Below are 17,710 nucleotides of genomic sequence, written 5' to 3' on the forward strand. Positions count from 1 at the left end.
CAGGGCCCTGGGCCATGGCCGGGGGGAGGCCCGCAGGGCCCTGGGCCATGGCCGGGGGGTGGCCCGTGGGGTCCTGGGCCATGGCCGGGGGGTGGCCCGCAGGGCCCTGGGCCATGGCCGGGGGGTGGCCCGCAGTGACCTGGAGGATGGCCATGCCCCCCACAGTGGCAGTGCCCCTGTGGAAAGTCAAATGAACAGTGTCAGAGTCTGAGGTCAGGGCTAAGCTTACCTGAGATAAACTCTACCTCACTCCACTTCTCTGGGGGACTCAGGACTCCTAGGCACCCAAGGAGTTGCGGTGGAGGGCTGGGGACATGGGTAGCATGTCCCATGCCTTTTGTCTTGGTGAGGCCAGAACACTGAGCAGATAAAAGGGGAGCAACCTAGATTTATTGGTTTCTATTCTTTGAGCCGAGATATGACTCCCACTCCTTGGACCTCGATTTACTTTATTTGCAACTAAGAAGCAGAATTATTTCTTTTTTTTTTTTTTTTTTTTTTTTTTTTGAGACGGAGTCTTGCTCTTTCGCCCGGGCTGGAGTGCAGTGGCTGGATCTCAGCTCACTGCAAGCTCTGCCTCCCGGGTTTACGCCATTCTCCTGCCTCAGCCTCCCGAGTAGCTGGGACTACAGGCGCCCGCCACCTCGCCCGGCTAGTTTTTTGTATTTTTAGTAGAGACGGGGTTTCACCGTGTTAGCCAGGATGGTCTCGATCTCCTGACCTCGTGATCCGCCCGTCTCGGCCTCCCAAAGTGCTGGGATTACAGGCTTGAGCCACCGCGCCCGGCCAGAAGCAGAATTATTTCATCTCCTTTCTCTCACCCAGGAACCCTGGCAGAGTGATTAGAGGTTTTGCCATGCTAGGAACTGCAGGCTCATTGTACTTAGGAGCAAGGGTGAGGCTGGAGGAGGCTACAGAAGTGCTCTTTGAAGGCCAGGGGCAGGGGGAGACAGGAGGCTGGGTCAGGCGAGATGAAAGAGCTGAGGAGGAGAAGAAGGAGGACGGTTGGAGGATGAGAGGACACGGAGGGTAGGAGGTGGCAAGGTGAGGATGTATGTATTATTTTTATGGGTTGTGTGTGTGTGTGTGTGTACAGGGTGTGTGCCATATTTATATAAAATAGCTATGTTTGTGTACGTGTGTGGGTGGGTTCATATTCAGGCTTGCTATGTACACAGATATGTGCATGGAGTGCATGGTTCTGTGTACATGAGTATGTGTGAGCTCATACCTGTTCCTGAGCGGATGCCAGACCCAAGAAATCAGAAAGAATAGAAAGTAAAGTAAAAGCTTTTCTGCCTCAGCCAGAAGAGGCCTGGAAAAAGTGTGGTTTAACCTTCCATCTTGGCTGGAATCATTCCTGAAGCCCCAAGGCCAGAGGAGTTTGTTTGTTTGTTTGTTTTTCCTCTTGCCACAAGCCCAGGGGGCAGGCAAGAGACACCACCCTGCTTCTGTGGTAGGGGACTGGGGGTCTGCGGCACTGTGGAGCAGAGTGAGGCTATGCTCCCACTGTCCAGGCTGGATACCTCCCCAGTCTCCTTCTGCCTCCTAGGGCTTGATTAGGGCTTGGTACCAGTGGGGAAGAGGCAGGCTCCAGGGCTGGGCGCTTTCCTGTGACCATGGTAGAGCAGCCCCTGCCCCATCCAGGCTCAGTGGTGCCTGGAAACAGCCACTTCCCACCCCACCTGCCTCTCCGCTTATGGCTCTTTTGTTTGGGGGTTGGCACACAGTCCCAGGCCGAAGAACTGAGTCTGCTGGTGGTAGCCAGTGGGAGAGAAGAGGTGGAGGAGAGGCAGTCTCCTTTCTCTGGCAGGAGTAGGTCCTAGGGGCCCCGTAGTGTGGTTGGGGTTTGGGAGCAAGCCAGCCATCCAGCGAGGCTGTAGGGGTAGCCAGGAAAGCAGAAAAGCATAGAACAGGCGGGGAAGCAGCAGGAGAGAGGATGGGCTGCTGGGGCAGGGAGGGGACGTGAGGAAAGGAGAGAGACAGATGGGAAAACAGAGGAGAGAACGCCAAGAAGGCTGCAGCCAGCAGAGGGTGGAGGAGTGCAGCGCTGCCCCCTCCCCCACAGGGCTGATGCCTGAGCCTGCTCCCTTCTTTTCATTTGGGAGAAGTGGTGGCTGCTCCCTGAGGGTCTAGGAAGGAGGCTGGGGGTCTGGAGGACATTACAGTGGGGAGGAAAAAGGGGAGAACGTTGGGGAAACTTTTGTACCTTCGGACCTGTGGGAAAGAAAGGGAAAAAAAGAAGCAGGTTTGGTCATTTGGTTCTGCAGTAAAAAAAAAAACCTATCTTCTCCCTGGCGCTAAGGATTTTGTGCCCACACCCCTACCCCAAGAGGGCCTCTCAGACGTGGTCACTTGCCTGTCACTTGTCTGACAATCATTCATTCATTCTCTCAGCAAAGATACATATTGGAAGTCAATGTAAGATTCAGCGGTGTGTCCCTGTGTGCTCAAGGGCTGGCGGAGTCCTCCTGGGTGGAACGGCGCCTATCAGGAGGTATGGGTCCCAACTTTGTCAGCCTGGAGCTGCTCCATAGTGGCCAACTCTGTCATTCACCTGATTCTTGCTTCTACCTCCATGCCAGCCGCCCTGCCAACCTCCCCATCTGTCCTCTGCCCCTGTCACGCCCCACGTATCTCGGGCCAATCTCTGCTCAGTCTCCCAGAGCTGTTTTTTGTCTCCTGTTTATGAACTTCTGTTCTCAGCTCTTGGCCTTTGCTCATGCCTCCTGCACTTGGAAATCTCCCTGGTGTAGCTGTGTGTTGCCCTCCTGCAGGAAATCCACATGCGGGCCATCCAGGCTGCCCAGCTGTGGGTCCGGTGGGCTCCTTCTGCAGCACCCGCCTGAGTGGTCCTGCGTGTTCTGAAGTGCCCCATTGGTGGGGATCACCTGCTACTTCTTAAAGGCTAGGACAGTCTTTTGTTCATTTCAAGGGAAGCCAATGGCACAGCTCCCAAGAGCTGGATTCTGGATTCCGACCCAGCCGCACCTCCATGGCCTTGCCCTGAGCATAACCCCTGGCTCCCTTGGGCCTCGAGTGTGCCTTGGGCCTCGAGTGTGCAGTGGGAGAAGCTCCTGCCCTGTTAAGAAACATGAGTAAGCATGCTTCTTAAACTGGAACATGTTCTACAGAATATAAGGGCTTGTCTTCATTGTGGATCCCTACTACCGCCTTCATACAAACACACACGCACATACATTTTTGGCATGCACTAGTTATGGCTGACTGGTAGTCCCTGCCTTTACTGCTGTCCCCCTTCTTCCAATTCCCAGCCTCCCAGCCACAGTGCTTACCTGGGTGCATCTTTTTGGAGTAAGAGCAGGGAATGACACAAGGAATACCTGTGTTCAAAAGGTAACTTTTAGTTTCCTGTCATCTAAATTGTAGTCGGTCCTTTCTCCCTCCCAGGGATGCACACACACATGCGCACACACACACACACACACCCTTCAAAGGATGAAAGGGAAAAAAAACTGCTCTCTCTGGCTTAGCTTGGCACCAATATAGAGCTGGCACTGTAGGTTCCAGGCATGGGGTTTAAATGGACACAGCAGGTTCACCTACATGGTGGGTAGATGGAGACACAACAGCACCATGTACCAGCCCCTACACCCCATGCTCTTACACTTGCCCCACCTAGACTCACAATTATGTGTTAATCCGATTCCACTTGGGAAGATTTCAATATCCATTCATTTGCTAATTATTCATGTTGTGTGCCTGCCCTGTGCCATGTCATGGTACCCCTGTCCCTACAGACTCTTGTCTTGTGTAAACACCTGGCATGGTGTGGGAGCAGGAAGCTTGGAGCGATCAGTGTGCCCAGAGCAGGGAAGGGGAGGAGGGGTTGCTAGGACAGGAATGGGGTTGGTGGCCTCTGAGGGCACAAGTGAATGGATTTTTGCCCTGGGGCACAAGTGAATGGAAAGCCTTCCATGGGGTCCTAGCTGCTTATACCTGTCTCCTCCCACCAGGATTGGAACGGGGTGGGAGCTTGGAGTCTGAGCCAACTTGTCATTCACCAACAAGCCGTGCTGTCATGAGATGGAGCTGCTGAGGCACCCTGGTGCCAAGGCTGGCGATGTCTTGCTTGGGGCTGGCAAGTCACAATGGCCAACCCCAGAATGGACCCAGTGAACATACAGTACATTCATTTTTTTTCAGCCATTACATGGGAGTGTAGTATGTGATGCCAGGAGCAAACACTTGACATCAGGGCTTTCTGGTACTTACAGGGTTGCTGAGCATACAAAAATAAACAGTGCCCCCAATGCAACAACCCTAGCCTCTTGCAAGACATGGCCCCCTAAACCTCTTTTTCTTCTAGGGAACCTTAGTGCCTCTTAAACATTTTTTTTTTGGGACAGAGTCTTGCTTTGTCATTGAGGCTGGAGTGCAGTGGCGTGATCACAACTCACTGCAGCCTCGACCTCCAGGGTTCAAGCAATCCTCCCACCTTAGCCTCCCAAGCAGCTGGGACTATAGGTATGTGCCACCACACCCAGCTAATTTTAAAAAATTTTGTTGGCTGGGCATGGCGGCTCACGCCTGTAATCCTAGCACTTTGGGAGGCCTAGGTGGGTGGATCATTTGAGGTCAGGAGTTCGAGACCAGCCTGTCCAATATGGTGAAACTCCATCTCTACTAAAAATACAAAAATTAGCTGGGCGTGGTGGCGGGTACCTGTAGTCCCAGCTACTCGGGAGGCTGAGGCAGGAGAATCGCTTGAACCCGGGAGGCAGAGGCTGCAGTGAGCCGAGATCACAGCACTGCACTCCAGCCTGGGTGACAGAGCAAGACTCTGTCTCAAAAACAAAAATTGTTTTGTAGAGACAAGGTCTCACTATGTTGCCTAGGCTCAAGTGATTCTCTCACCTTAGCCTCCCAAAGTGCTGGATTACAGGCATGAGCCACTGCACCCAGCCTCCTGCACCTCTTGAGCTACCCATTTTCCCGTTTTCATTGACTTCTACTTGTACTGAAATGTTCAGCTGAGGTCAGCCTGTGTTCTATACCCATGGTCCTTCCTGCTCCCTTATCCTTTCCCTTAGTGAGTGATTAGACTGGAAGAGACCATGGGGCTGGGCTTTGCGGGGAGGAGAGGTAAAGAAAACCTTAGGGCCGGGAGCGGTGGCTCACGCCTGTAATCCCAGCACTTTGGGAGGCCGAGACGGGCGGATCACGAGGTCAGGAGATCGAGACCATCCTGGCCAACACGGTGAAACCCCCATCTCTACTAAAAATACAAAAAATTAGCCGGGCGTGGTGGCAGGCGCCTGTAGTCCCAGCTACTTGGGAGGCTGAGGCAGGAGAATGGCGTGAACCCGGGAGGCGGAGCTTACAGTGAGCTGAGATCCGGCCACTGCACTCCAGCCTGGGTGACACAGCCAGACCCCGTCTCAAAAAAAAAAAAAAAGAAAAAGAAAACCTTAGGGCCAGTCAGGATCTGGGTAAGATAGAAAAGACAATCCTCAGAATGTATCTCCCCAATTCAGGCCCAGGTGTTTGAGGGACAGGAGTTGGCAGCTCTGGAAGGGACCTCATGCAGTTTCTTCCACTCTCAGCCAAGCCCTGCTGCCTGGCATGGCAAAGGTTGTAAATAATCATAACTGAAGAAGAAAGTGGAAGTGCAGGGGCCCAGACCGGGAGTGGGGACAGGGCAAATGCACAGACAGACACTCCCACGCAGAGACACCGAAGCACAGATACCAATTCAATGCACATACACACCCAAAGAGACCCTGACCACATTGACACACCACATACCCCACAGACACCCTCCTGTCCCCAGCCAACAGCAAGCAGAGCCAGGTCCCTACCTGAGAGTTCAGAGCAGAGGCAGGAAGTCTGGGGCACTGTCTGTCCTCAGGTGTATTTGTACAGGTCAGGGAGGGGCTGGGATTGACCAGGTGCACTGGGAGGGCCAGGTGCAGAAGGCTAGAGGGAATGAAGAAGGATGGGCTAATCCTTATCTGGGCAAAGGACAGTTGAAAGCAGGATGTGTGTGTGTATGTGTGTGTGTGTGTGTGTGTGTGTGTGTGTGTGTGATGGGGAGGCTGGGGAACAAGCCGTTACCACACTGGTGTGGTAATGAGATGCCACAGAATCCAGGCAGAAGTCCCCAGTGCTGGCAAGGCTGTTTCCACCAGGGACTGGCTCTGAACATGTGTAGAGCTCCTGCTGAATGCCAGGCCAGGCCTGTGGTGCTTCACATGCATTAGTAACCCAGTGGCTCCTACAAGATAGACAGGATGATCACCTCCTTTCAGCAGGTGGAGGAAGAAATAGTGACCCTAGTGGAGGACCTGGTGGAATCTTTGCCTTGGGCGCCAAGCCCCAGGCATGAATTGTCAGATGTGCTGCCCAGCCCAGGGAGCTAGCCTGAGAATGGAAATTAGACACAGAACAGGGAACTTTTGGGATGGATCTAGGTAGGCGGAGAGGGAGCCCAGGCTGCCAGCTTGCTCTGCACTCCGAAAGCCCCTTGTAGTCTGGTCCCCACTGACCCCTGTGGCCTCTGATGCCTGCCATAACCTCTTGCTTGGCGTGCTCTAGCCATGGTGGCCTTCCTTAGTCTCCTGCAGGCAGACCCGGTGCCCTTGCTCAGCTCTCCTGTCTCCCTGGATCCTTGCTTTTAATGTCTCTTGCTCCCAGTGGGGATTCGGCTCCTCAGAGGCAGGGGCTGTGGTGACTTCCTTCCTTCCCTCCTTCCCTCCTCCTCCTCTACTACCTCCTCCTCCTCCACCACCTCCTCCTCCCTTTCTCTTTCTTTCTGTCTTTTCTTTCTGAGACAGAGTCTGGCTGTGTCACCCAGGCTGGAGTACAGTTGTACGATCTCAGCTGTGTCCTGGGTTCAGGCGATTCTCCTGCCTCAGCCATCCGAGGAGCTGGAATTACAGGCGCCCACCACCACTTCCGGCTAACTTTTGTATTTTTAGTAGAGACGGAGTTTCACCATGTTAGCCCAGGTAGTCTCAAACTCCTGACCTCAGGTGATCCACCCACCTTGACCTCCCAAAGTGTTGGGATTACAGGTGTGAGCCACCACACCCGGCCTGTGGTGGCTTTCTTAGTCATCGTTTTATCTCCTCAATTAGAGCAGTAACAGAACCACCATCAGGATACAATTTGGAAAATGGAGAGGAGGAAAAGAGTGATCCTCCTTTATCTCCATGGTGGGCAGGAAAGTGTTTGTGTGCCAGGTTCTCTTACAGTATCAGTTATCTCAGCTCTTGGAGGTAACAGTTATGATCTTCCCCTCTTTTATAGATTAAAGCATGCCAGGGTTCAGAGACATTAAGAAATCTGCTTGAGGTCGCCCACCAAGTGTGTAGTTAGTCCCAACTGCAGACTATTTGAGTCTAGAGCCCGGGCCCTTTCTTCACCTTAGGTAATCTCTCCTTTTAGGAATGCTCTTCTGAAAAATTCCAGCCTGCTCTGCTAACATTGTTGGTCAAAGGACTTTGGTTTATGACTAGGTGGAAGGTTATTAGTCCCTTTTGCACATATTTGCTGTGGGTCTGTGGGCAATCAGGACAGGGTGGGCTACTGGGGAAGGGCAGAAGTCCCAGGGGAGGTTTACAAAGGTGTGGTCCCTGCCAGGCTCCGACCCACACTGTGTGAATGTTACCAACTGCATCCACCACTCACCGCGCTCTCTGCCCGCACCAGCCCTCTAAGCCCTACTCTGCCTCCTTTTCCCCTTCAGGTACCTTGACACCGCAACCTCTCCACCTCTGCCCTCAGCCTTTGGCAGGAAGCTGAGAGACCTGTGTCTTCACAAACCCCCAGGAGGAAAGCAGGGGCTGAGAGGAATGCATGGGGGCCCAGGGCTGTGGGTTCCAGGCTTGAGGCCTAAGTTCTCCATCTCAGGGATCAGGGTCTGAGCTCCAGTGGGTGCTAATCACAGAACCCACTACAGCAGCAGGCGGGCAGGGTAGTGAGGCCTTGGGTGGTGGCAGCAGGCCCGGCCTTGATGGGGTGGACCGAGAAGACAGGGCAGCCCCAGAAGCCCGAGTGGGCCCGGAGGTCTTTGGGAAGTGAGGAGGGCACCCACAGCAGTGGTGGCCTGTGGGAGATGATCTGTAGCAGGGTGAATGTGTTCCTGAACTCTTCTCCTACCCAGTCCTAAGATTTTGAGGGCAAGCAGGGCCTCCTCCGTGTGTGTGGCCTGCTGCCCCTCAGCAGGCACTGTGCCTTACGGATAGTCACCGCTCACCAAGTGCTCGGGCTTATCGCCTGTCTGAGAGTGCTGGCACTTCCCTACTAGAAAGTCACAGGGTGGAGAAGGGAGCTCTGTGGAGCCAGAGGAGATACTTCTGGGTGAGGGGCTGGGATCTGGAAGAGGACATGGGAGATCAGGGTGAAGGGCATCTCCTGGGGCAGTGGAGGCCATGAGGGGGCTCTGGGAGGGTGAGGACACACAGTGAAGGCCCTCTCTGGAACCCCCAATGCCTGTCAGCAGAACCAGGAAGGCCCCTCTGCCTCCTGGGCTGCCCTGCAGGGTGGGGAGGGAGGCAGGACAGCCAGGCGCCGCTTCTTGGGTGGACAGGTTTTCCACGGTATGAGGTCAAAGGTATGTGCTGGAGGGAGTGCTGCAGGGATGGGCCAGCAGCCACGGTGATTCAGAGGCGGTTGGGAGGGCCCCGCCCTAGAGACTCCTGGGCAGGTCTCTGACCTTCATCTTCAAAGAGAAGCTAATAGCACCTGCCCTGGCTAATTCACAGGTTGCAGAGCCTGAAGAGATCTAATGGCATCACCTGTGAGGCTCTGGCCGTGTTAGATGTTGGAGTGCAGGTTGTTACTGTTATCAGTGGTGACATCTATGCCTCATCAGAGGCTCCCTTGCCCAGCCCTGGGGACCTGCCTGCGGAACACTTCCCTTGCACTCTTGGCCTTTGGTCCCTCAGAGCATTTCACTGACAGGCCCCCAAGAGGCCCCCTCCCTGCCCCAGCCTCCTGCAGCCCCTCTTACCCCGGGCGCCGAGCGTCCAGGTGTTCTGAGGACCGAGGCATGTTCCAGACTCAGAACTTTCAGTGTTAAAACTGAGAGCGTTCCAGGCAAATGGGGACAATTGGTCACAGTGCTGCCCACCCACAGGTGTCCAGGTCTGGCCTTTCAGCGTGCTCTCTCACCCTGGTTGCCCTTTCCTGCCTAGCCACCTCTGGGCTGGGTGAAGGCCCCTGAGCCACACCGCCTAAAGCCACTCCAGAGGCTCATGCTCTCTCCTCAGTGGCCTGGGCTCTCACCCTTCCCTCAGCCTCCTAGTTAGCCTTCTCTCCATGCCTCAAAGCCACACTGGACCTTTTCCCTGCCCCAGAGATGCCGCCTCAGACCCATGTGACAAGCCTAGAGAAGGGGTAGAGACCGTCCCACCCAGAATTTCCAGCCTCTGCTGCCCAGCGGACACCCTTCCTGGAGACATCAGGCCAGGCTGTTCCGTGCCTGACTCTGTGAGGGCCCCCAGGCCTGAGCGTTTAATGCTGCCTCGGCCGTTTCTCTCTCCACTGTGTCAACCAGCCATGCCAAGACTCTGAGTCCTCCTGAAGGCTCTCCCGCTCACCTTTTCCCTGGACACCCCTTGCCCTGCCGGGTCCAGATGCCTCCCTCCAGTATCTGGACACAGCCTCCTAACTGCCCCCAACCCTACCCCTGCCCTGTGCGACCCGTCTAGACCACTCTGGCTTCAGCTTCCTAAACCACGAGGTGGCCTCAGCAGCAGCTGCTGTAAAACTTTCAGCCCCTCTGGATGACTCCAGCTCCTCAGTCTGCCTTCCAGTACCTCCCTCGTCTGGTCTCTACCTTCCTAACCTCATGTCCTCTTGCAGGTAAAAGCCACTGCCACTCCCCTGCCTCCTGCAATCCTGCTATCTCCCGTGCATTCATGGAATGCCCTCTCCTCCCATCCCCCTGCCTGAATCTTGCTCATCCCCTTGAAGCTCATCTCCTTCTGGAAAACGCCCTGGTGGGCCTGAGCCCTGTGCTGGCTGGGCCTCAGGCCAATGCAGCCTGGTGTTGGCAGGTGCCTCTGAGGTCTTTCCCTGCTGGTTCCTACATCGCCTTGGCCAGGTGAAGCACGCAGCAGGTACTCTGTTCATGGCATGGTATGGGCAAGCCCCAACAGGGCAGCACTCAGCCTCTGCTCGTGGACAGCGCTGGGCTGGGGGTCAAGATGGGGCTTCTGGGAAAACACAATGAGTCCCCTTTGCACCATGAACAGATCCAATGTTGGTGCATGGGAACAGAGCACCAACAAACAAGGGAGACCTCAGGGGCTCAGGTCCACGCCAGCGTTCACCTCCTATTGCTGGGTCTGACGCTGGAAGGTTCGGGATGCCCCAGCCCTGGTTATGTCCTGGAGAGCAGAATGGAGGAATGTGTCCTTGGTCCAGCTTTCCTTCTGCTTCTAATGCCTCAAAAGGACTTCAGCCTGGGCCCCGCCCTGCTCTAGCATATGTGTTCCTTCGAAAGGTGTGGCCCAGACTTTGTCCCTGGCAACTGAGCCTGCCCAAGGCTGGTCCCTCCAGCCCCACTTCATGCAGTCTTGAGTTCTCCCCACCCAGGACCAGCCCTGGCCTGACCATACCTCAAGTCCTAGGAGCCAGGACAGCAGTTTCTTGAGACAAGAATCGCCATGGTGGGGCAGGGAGGGAGGATGGGTTTGCAGGAAAGTAATGCTGTGGTTTAAGCCACTCTCTGACCCCTTTCTATCTGGAGGTTCCCCCTGCCTTCTAGCTGGGCTCTCATGCAGTCCAGCCTGGCTCACTGTCTTCCTCAATACCCACCCACACCCCCAGGGCTGGCTAGTGGCACCAGTGACCTCTCAGGGCTCGGCCCTCCACCAAGAAGAATGGTTCCTGAACACTGGGGTATGATCCTAGAACTGGGCCTAGGGGGATCCAGAGGCAGGTAAAGTGCAGGGACTGCTTCCAGAAGCACCAGTGCTGGTTGGGGACAGATGGCAACCAGGGCCTGGGACTTCACAGGGGACAAAGAGGGACAGGGAGGACTCCCTGGAGAGGGTGTGCTGGGCAGGAGACCTGAAGGGAGGTGGCTGAGGGAGTGCCTCAGGGTCTGCCCCACCAGATCACAGATGGTCTCCATAACCCAGAAGTCTTAATGTATTCAGGCACCAGCAGGCTAGTAGCAGGCAGCCTTTGGGCCCCTCAAAGGCTGCTGGAGAGGTAGCATCCAGAAGGTGGCCATCAGGAAGTTACCTGAGGCAAGAAAGCTGTTTTGAGCCTTACTCTGGGCACACTTTGTTCCAGATATGGATGGTTACCCATGTTATTTCATTTCCTCTCCAGATGATCCTGTGAAGCAGGCACACCTGATTTTATAGATGAGGGCCAGAGAGAGAAGGGACACAGCCAGTAAGGGGTGAAGTTCACGTGGAATCCACCCACTACTCATCCCATCTTCTGACAAAGCTGAGGGGAAGGGCAGGGGCCGGCATGCTTATGTTTCGTTGGTCCAGGTGCAGGGGCAGCATTCCGGAAACAGAATGAGGTCTGAGCAGTGCGGCTCTCGTGGGTGCAGCCTCTGCCAGGTCTGTGCTCCCAGGGGCGCAGTGTCTCCGTGTGTCGTTCAGAGGGTCTTGCCTCCCCTGCAGCCCCCTTCCCTCTTTCTCCTCAGTGAGAATCCCAGCTTGCAGCCATCTCGTCCTCAGGGCTGGCCCCAGGTCTGTGCTCTGAGGACCACGAATAGGGTCCAGGTACATCGCTTCTGGACCTCAGGGGTATCCCCTGAGCCAGCAGGTGGCCTGGGAGGGTGGGGGACCACAGGGAAGAGCCTGTGCCCGAGGTGCTGGGACACCCAGCCCAACCCCAGGTGGAGAGAGGGAGGGCACAGAGGGAAGGATCAGCAGAACGGCGTTGGCGGGGCAGCTGGTGAAGGCGGCCTGGGCAGGAGGCAGCGCTCAGGTGTGTGGCCTCAGTGGCGTCAGAAAGGCTGTGCCACCTGGGCAGAGGGCAACACCTCTTTGGGCTTCAGCTTCCTCATCAATAAAATAAGTCTTCTACAACTGGATGGTTTCTCTAGTCTGATGGAGTTGGGAGGTGGAGGTTACAGGGACTTGGGGGAGGACCTGCCCAACAACAGAGAAAGGGAACTGCCTCCCACACCCAGAAACAGGCTGTTGTCACTCTGCTGCCCCTTAGTGGCGACACAGAAAAACAGACACACAGTCTCATGGGGATGGCAAGCTGATCCTTCTCCATCTCTTCTGCTTCCTGTGGGCTTCTCCCCAGGACAGAGGGGGGCACTCTTAGGGCGTCTTTACCACCCACCGGCTCCCTGAGGGCTGCGTACGTTCTAGGTGGACAGAAAGGCAGTCACAGCCTATGCACAGGATACCCACAGCTATGCACAGGATGGCAAGCACAATTCACGCATGTCTTCATTCTGCAAGCCTGCAAGCGCTGATGGAGGTTCTTTAGTATGCAGGGGCACCGTGCCAGGGACTGGGGATCCAGAGGCACTTGGCATGTCATTGCTGCCCTCAGAGAGCCTCTGTGTAATGGAGGGCAGACAGGTCAACCACAGACTCTGGGGAAAGTGGGAGACTGTGGGGGCTGCTCAGAGGTATGACGTCTTGTGTGAATAACACTGGGAAACACACAGCCAGCAGCTGCTGGTACCCCCCGTATGACTGTTGGTTTGTCTTGGGCACATACCCCTCCAGCCTGATGGACCAGAAGGCCTTTGCCCTGGCTGAGGGGACTGTGTTCCTGCAGGCCCTTCCAGAAGAGCTGAGTGGCCATCCCATAGGTGATGAGCCTGTGCCCATACCTTTACTCCCCTGCTGCTCTCTTGCCCCTGCTTTGTCTGGAAATGGGGGAGGTGGGTACACAGACCTTGCCTTATCTCTGTAGCTTCCTCCATCTACACATCTCCTCCCCAGACCTGGTCTGGGCCTGAGTTCTGAAGAGGCTGGAGAGCATTAGGTCTCCCTCCCCAGCAAGTGCTCCGCAGGCCTCCCACCTCCAACACAGTGCAGGGCACGTGAAGGGAAGTTTGAGGCCTCTGGAGGCTTCTGAAGCCTCCTGAGGCTGCCCTGGAACTCAGTCCACTGTGTGGGGCAGGACGCAGAGCGGGTGGGAGAAGAAGAGAGAGAGTGTGTATATGTGTGTGAGAGAGGCACAGGGCACAGAGCCTGGGTGCGTCATGGTTGCTGGGAGAGGTTGACGAGTCTGACTCAGTGGGGACATCCGGCAGGAAAGGAAGGGAGAGCGCAGTGGCATTTGCAAGCAGGATGGGAACTCTGGGGTGGTGGAGATGGGGTGTGGGGCCGGGGTGCTGTGCGAAGGCCTGGACAGGAAGGGGGCTAAGCCTGGTGGAGCTGGGGGAGGGAGTGGGGAGGAAAGGGCAGTTCTGGAGGGGTGGAGGTTGGACCTCCGGCTGCCTGGGTGGGTCTGGGAAGAGAAAGAAGGCAGCAGGGTTTCTGCTCTGGAGACAGAGGGGACAAGTTGTGGCGTCTGGGAAACTGGCCTGGTCAATCAGGGATGTGGGGAATGCCGGGGCTTCTGATTCTCACCTGAGGGCCTGGAGGTCAGGGCCTTGTAGCTGAGGAAACAGACTCCACGAATTCCTAGTCCAGAAAGACCACCCTCCTCTCAGCACCCCCAAGCCTTGAGTCCCAGAGGCTCTAGGGTGGCACTGCCAGGCAGACCCTCCCCCTCATACCAGCCTCAGCTGTATGAGGAAGATATGGGGGAGGAGCTTTCCTGAGAAGGGCTGATTCCTTTGCTGGGTTCAGAGAGGCTGAAAAAGCCAGTCTTGGAGAGCAAGGCCAGGAAGGGCCCAGACATAGGGCCCGAGGGAGGAAGGCTGTTGACCAGCTCTGAGCTGCCATGGCAAGGCCCCTGGAGGAAGGCCTGGCTTGCCATACCAGAGGGCTAGAGACCCAAACAACAGAGCCTCCTGGGAGTGGCTGTGCTTTAAAACATAGTCAGGCGTCTCCTAATGACAGGGCTATGTTCTGAGAAATATGTTGTTAGGTGGTTTTGTCATTGTGTGAATACCACAGAGAGCACTTACACAAACCTAGATGGTACAGCCTACTACACACCCAGGCTGCATGGTGTAGCTATTGCTCCTAGACTACAAATCTGTACAGCAGGTTACTGTACTGCATACTGTAGGCAGCTGTAACACAATGCTAAGTGTTTACGTATCTAAACATAGAAAAGATAGAGTAAAAATATGGTGTACAAGGTTTAAAATGGCACACCTGTATAAGGCACTTACCATGAGTGAAGCCTACAGGACTAGAAGTTGCTCTGATGAGTCACCGAGTGAGTGGTGAGTGAATCTGAAGGCCTAGGACATTACCATCTGCTATGATAGATTTTATAAACACTGTACACTTAGACTAAATTTATAAGAATGATTTTTTGGTCAGGCATGGTGGCTCACGCCTGTCATCCTAGTACTTTGGGAGGCCAAGGCAGGAGGATCACTTGAGTCTAGGTGTTCAAGACCAGCCTGTGCAACATAGCAAGACCCTCTCTCTACAAAAAATTTGAAAATTAGCTGGACATGGTGGCATGTGCCTGTTGTCCAAGCTACTCAGGAGGCTGAGGCAGGGGGATCCCTTGAGCCCAGGAGGTTGAGGCTGCAGTGAGCCATGATCATGTCACTGACCTCTGGCTTGGGTGACAGAGTGAGACCCTGTCTCAAAAAATGAAAAATTAAAAAAATATATTTTTCTTTCTTCAGTAATAAATTAACCTTAGCTTACTGTAACTTGTTTTACTTTATAAACTTTTTAATTAAAAAAATGTTTTTGACTGTCTTGGTAATAACACATAGCTTAAAACACAAACACATTGTACAGCTATACAGAAATATTTTCTCTTTATATCCTTATTCTATAAGTTTTTTGGCTATTTTGAAACTTTTTCTTTTTTTAACTTTTTAAACTTTTTTCTGAAAAACTAACACACACACATTAGCCTAGGCCTACACAGGGTCAAAATAATCAACATCACTGTCTTCCACCCTACATCTTGTCCCACTGGAAGGTCTTCAGGGGCATTAACAGGCCTGCAGCTGTCATCTCCTATGATAACAATGCCTTCTGGAATTCCTCCTGAAGGACCTGCCTGAGGTGGTTTTACAGTACACTTTTTTTTGTGGTTGTAAGTAGAAGAAATACACTCTAAAATAATGATAAAAACTGTAGTATAGTAAATACATAAGCTGGTAACATAATTGTTAATTATCATTATCAGGTATTCTGTACTGCGCATACTTGTATGTGCCATACTTTTGTACGACTGGCATGCCGTAGGTCTGTTTACACCAGCATCGCCATAAGCACATGAGTAGTGCCCTGTGCTATTATGGTATGATGGCTACAATATCACTAAGCCATAGGAATTTTTAGCTCCATTATAATCTTATGGGACCACCATTATATATGTGATCCAATGTTGAGTGAAATGTCGCTATATGGTGCATGACTGCACAGAGAAGACAATGTCCAACCTAAAAGAATGAATGACTAGTGTTGTCATTTTAGGGATGTGGTAGTACTTGGTGGTCTAGGGGAGGTAAGCTTCTTGATCCCTTTGAATTACTTAAACCAAGGTTGATGAGGAGAAGGAGCAGGAGAGGGGAGGTGCGTTTGTGTGCTGTAGGCCTTTTCTACTCATGGGAGGCACAGAGGCCTACGCTGGCTGCCCATCTTGTCTGCAGGCAGGCCCAGGCTAGGGTCCTGCTGGGGCCCAGGCAGCCAGGCCTCCTGTGTGCGCTTGGCCCACCAGGGAGAAGTCCCTACCAATCTGTCTGGGGACGCTGGGGTGGGGCAGGGAGAGGTGCTAGACAGGACCAGCCAGCTGCCAGTGCCCTGGTCCTCGCCCTCTGAGAGTGGAAGGGTGGGGGTGGCGGCCCGACGTTCCTGGCGGGGAGCCCAGAGGAGTCTTTTGTAATCACAACATGATCTCGTGTGCTGAGCAGCGAAGCCGGCAGGGAGAGGCCGGCAGAGGCCCGGCTCCGGTGGCTCCAGCTTTCCTCCCACTCTGGCTCCCCAGGGGCTGCTCTGGAATTCTGTCGGTGCCCGCCGTTGCCATGCACTCGGCTGTGAGTGGCAGTCTGCCTTTGGCAGGGGGCTTCTTGGGACTGGGAGGGGGCTGGGATACCAGGCAGCCACCCTTTGGGGGCAGCTGGGGACAGCTGGGGCTGGGAGAAAGAGGGCTGTGACTAGATGGGTCACAACAGAGACCCTGCAGCCAGACAGGGAGGAACCTGGAATCTTGATGCAGAGACATGGATTGCCCAGGGTGACTCCCGGGCTGGGGCCGCCAGGGGAGCTGGCTCTCTCCGCCCCGACTACCAGCAGCTTTCGGCCTGGAGAGGCTGGGCCCGTGGGAGCGGCTCTTTCCTCCAGGCCGGGCACAGGCCTGGGTGTGGGGTCCAGGGCCTGAGAGCCCAGGACGGAGCCAGGGCCTCTCCTTTTTCTCTGGTTGTGGATCTGGGAGTCAAAGAGCTCCCCCCTCGACCTCCCGAATCCCCTGGCAGCTTCCCAGTCACGGCAGGTTCCGCTGCCAGAGCCATTTATAACTCCCATTCCAGGCTCTGCTCAGCAGTGAAGCTCCCTGGAGAGCTGGGGGAGGGGCAGCCCAGTGCTGGGAGCTGTGGCTTGGGGTATGAGGCCCTGACCTGAGCCCCCTGAGGAGGTAGGGACAGGCAGACAGGCCTAGCTGGAATGGGGGCTTGGGGCCTTCTTTGGGCCATCTCCCCGAGCAATCCCCTTCCTTCCTGGGTGACCTTAGCTGTGGGTCTGGGATCTGTTCCTTGGGTGGTAAAAATGTGAAAGCTGGGGACTGGTGAGAGGGGGACCCGGAAGTCAGGGGCTTGGGTTCCCTGCCTCTGCAGGGGCCTGCCAGAGCTGAGTCCCCCATGAGCAGGCAGGAGAAGGACGCAGAGCTGGATCGGAGGATAGTTGCCCTGCGCAAGAAGAACCAGGCCTTGCTCCGCAGGTACCAGGTGAGTGGGCTGCCACAGGGCCGGGAGGACCCGCTTGGCTGCCACTCCCTGGTTGCCGCACACACACGTGATGGTCTCTCCCTGCAGGCTCAGGAATGCGCCTCTGGGGCTGGGGCCAGGGGTAGGGTGGGTATGGTCCCTCTTAGAGGCTTGGTCAGGGTCCTGGGGATGTGTGATGTGGCGCCTCTGCCCCCTGGTGTCCCACTGGTGTCTCTCCGTGTAGGCCTGTCAGCATCTGTGTCTCTGTGCACCTGGGGGGCCATGGCGTGTGCTGACCCCGGGCCCTCCCACAGGAGATCCAGGAGGACCGTCGGCAGGCAGAGCAGGGGGGCATGGCTGTGACCACACCAGCACTCCTCCGTCCCGATGGCCTCACCGTTACCATCAGCCAAGTTCCTGGTGTAAGCCTCACCCTGGGAGACAGGGCTCGTAGCAAGCAGGTGGAGGCCCAGCCCACGTCAGGGGAAGACAGCTGCCTCTGTTCCCCTCTTCTACTAACTGTTTCGGGGTGCATCCGTCAGCTCCCAACCTCCTGCAGTAGAGCCACTGCTGTCCCCACCAAAGGGCCACAGCTGAAAGCTCCCCTACCCCCAGTAGAAGCCTCCTTATACCCTTTTCCCGTCCACAGCCCTGCGCCTACGCCACAAAGCGCAGGCCACTCAGCACACGTCACTCCTAAACCTCAAGCCCCAGGGGCTAAAACCCTGCAGGAAGTGG

At 55.3% G+C, this 17,710-nt stretch overlaps 1 protein-coding gene across 4 annotated transcripts in view; it reads left to right on the forward strand.

Moving 5' to 3' along the window:
- The window catches only part of CCDC9B (coiled-coil domain containing 9B), a 37,199-nt gene that overhangs the window by 11,741 nt on the left and 7,748 nt on the right, over positions 1–17,710 (forward strand). The window contains exons 1-3 of one of the 4 annotated variants that reach the window (XM_033190585.1): positions 15,922–16,087; positions 16,883–16,993; positions 17,287–17,394. In XM_033190585.1, coding sequence (XP_033046476.1) covers positions 15,944–16,087; positions 16,883–16,993; positions 17,287–17,394 — 363 coding nt within the window. In that variant the 5' untranslated portion in view covers positions 15,922–15,943. Of the gene's footprint in view, positions 1–15,921; positions 16,088–16,239; positions 16,652–16,882; positions 16,994–17,216; positions 17,395–17,710 lie in introns of those variants that run through there. The other 3 variants (XM_033190588.1, XM_033190587.1, XM_033190586.1) reach the window with 3 other exon arrangements.

This window comes from Trachypithecus francoisi, unplaced genomic scaffold (genome assembly GCF_009764315.1).
Source record: "Trachypithecus francoisi isolate TF-2019V2 unplaced genomic scaffold, Tfra_2.0 Lachesis_group3, whole genome shotgun sequence".
NCBI lineage: Eukaryota > Metazoa > Chordata > Mammalia > Primates > Cercopithecidae > Trachypithecus > Trachypithecus francoisi.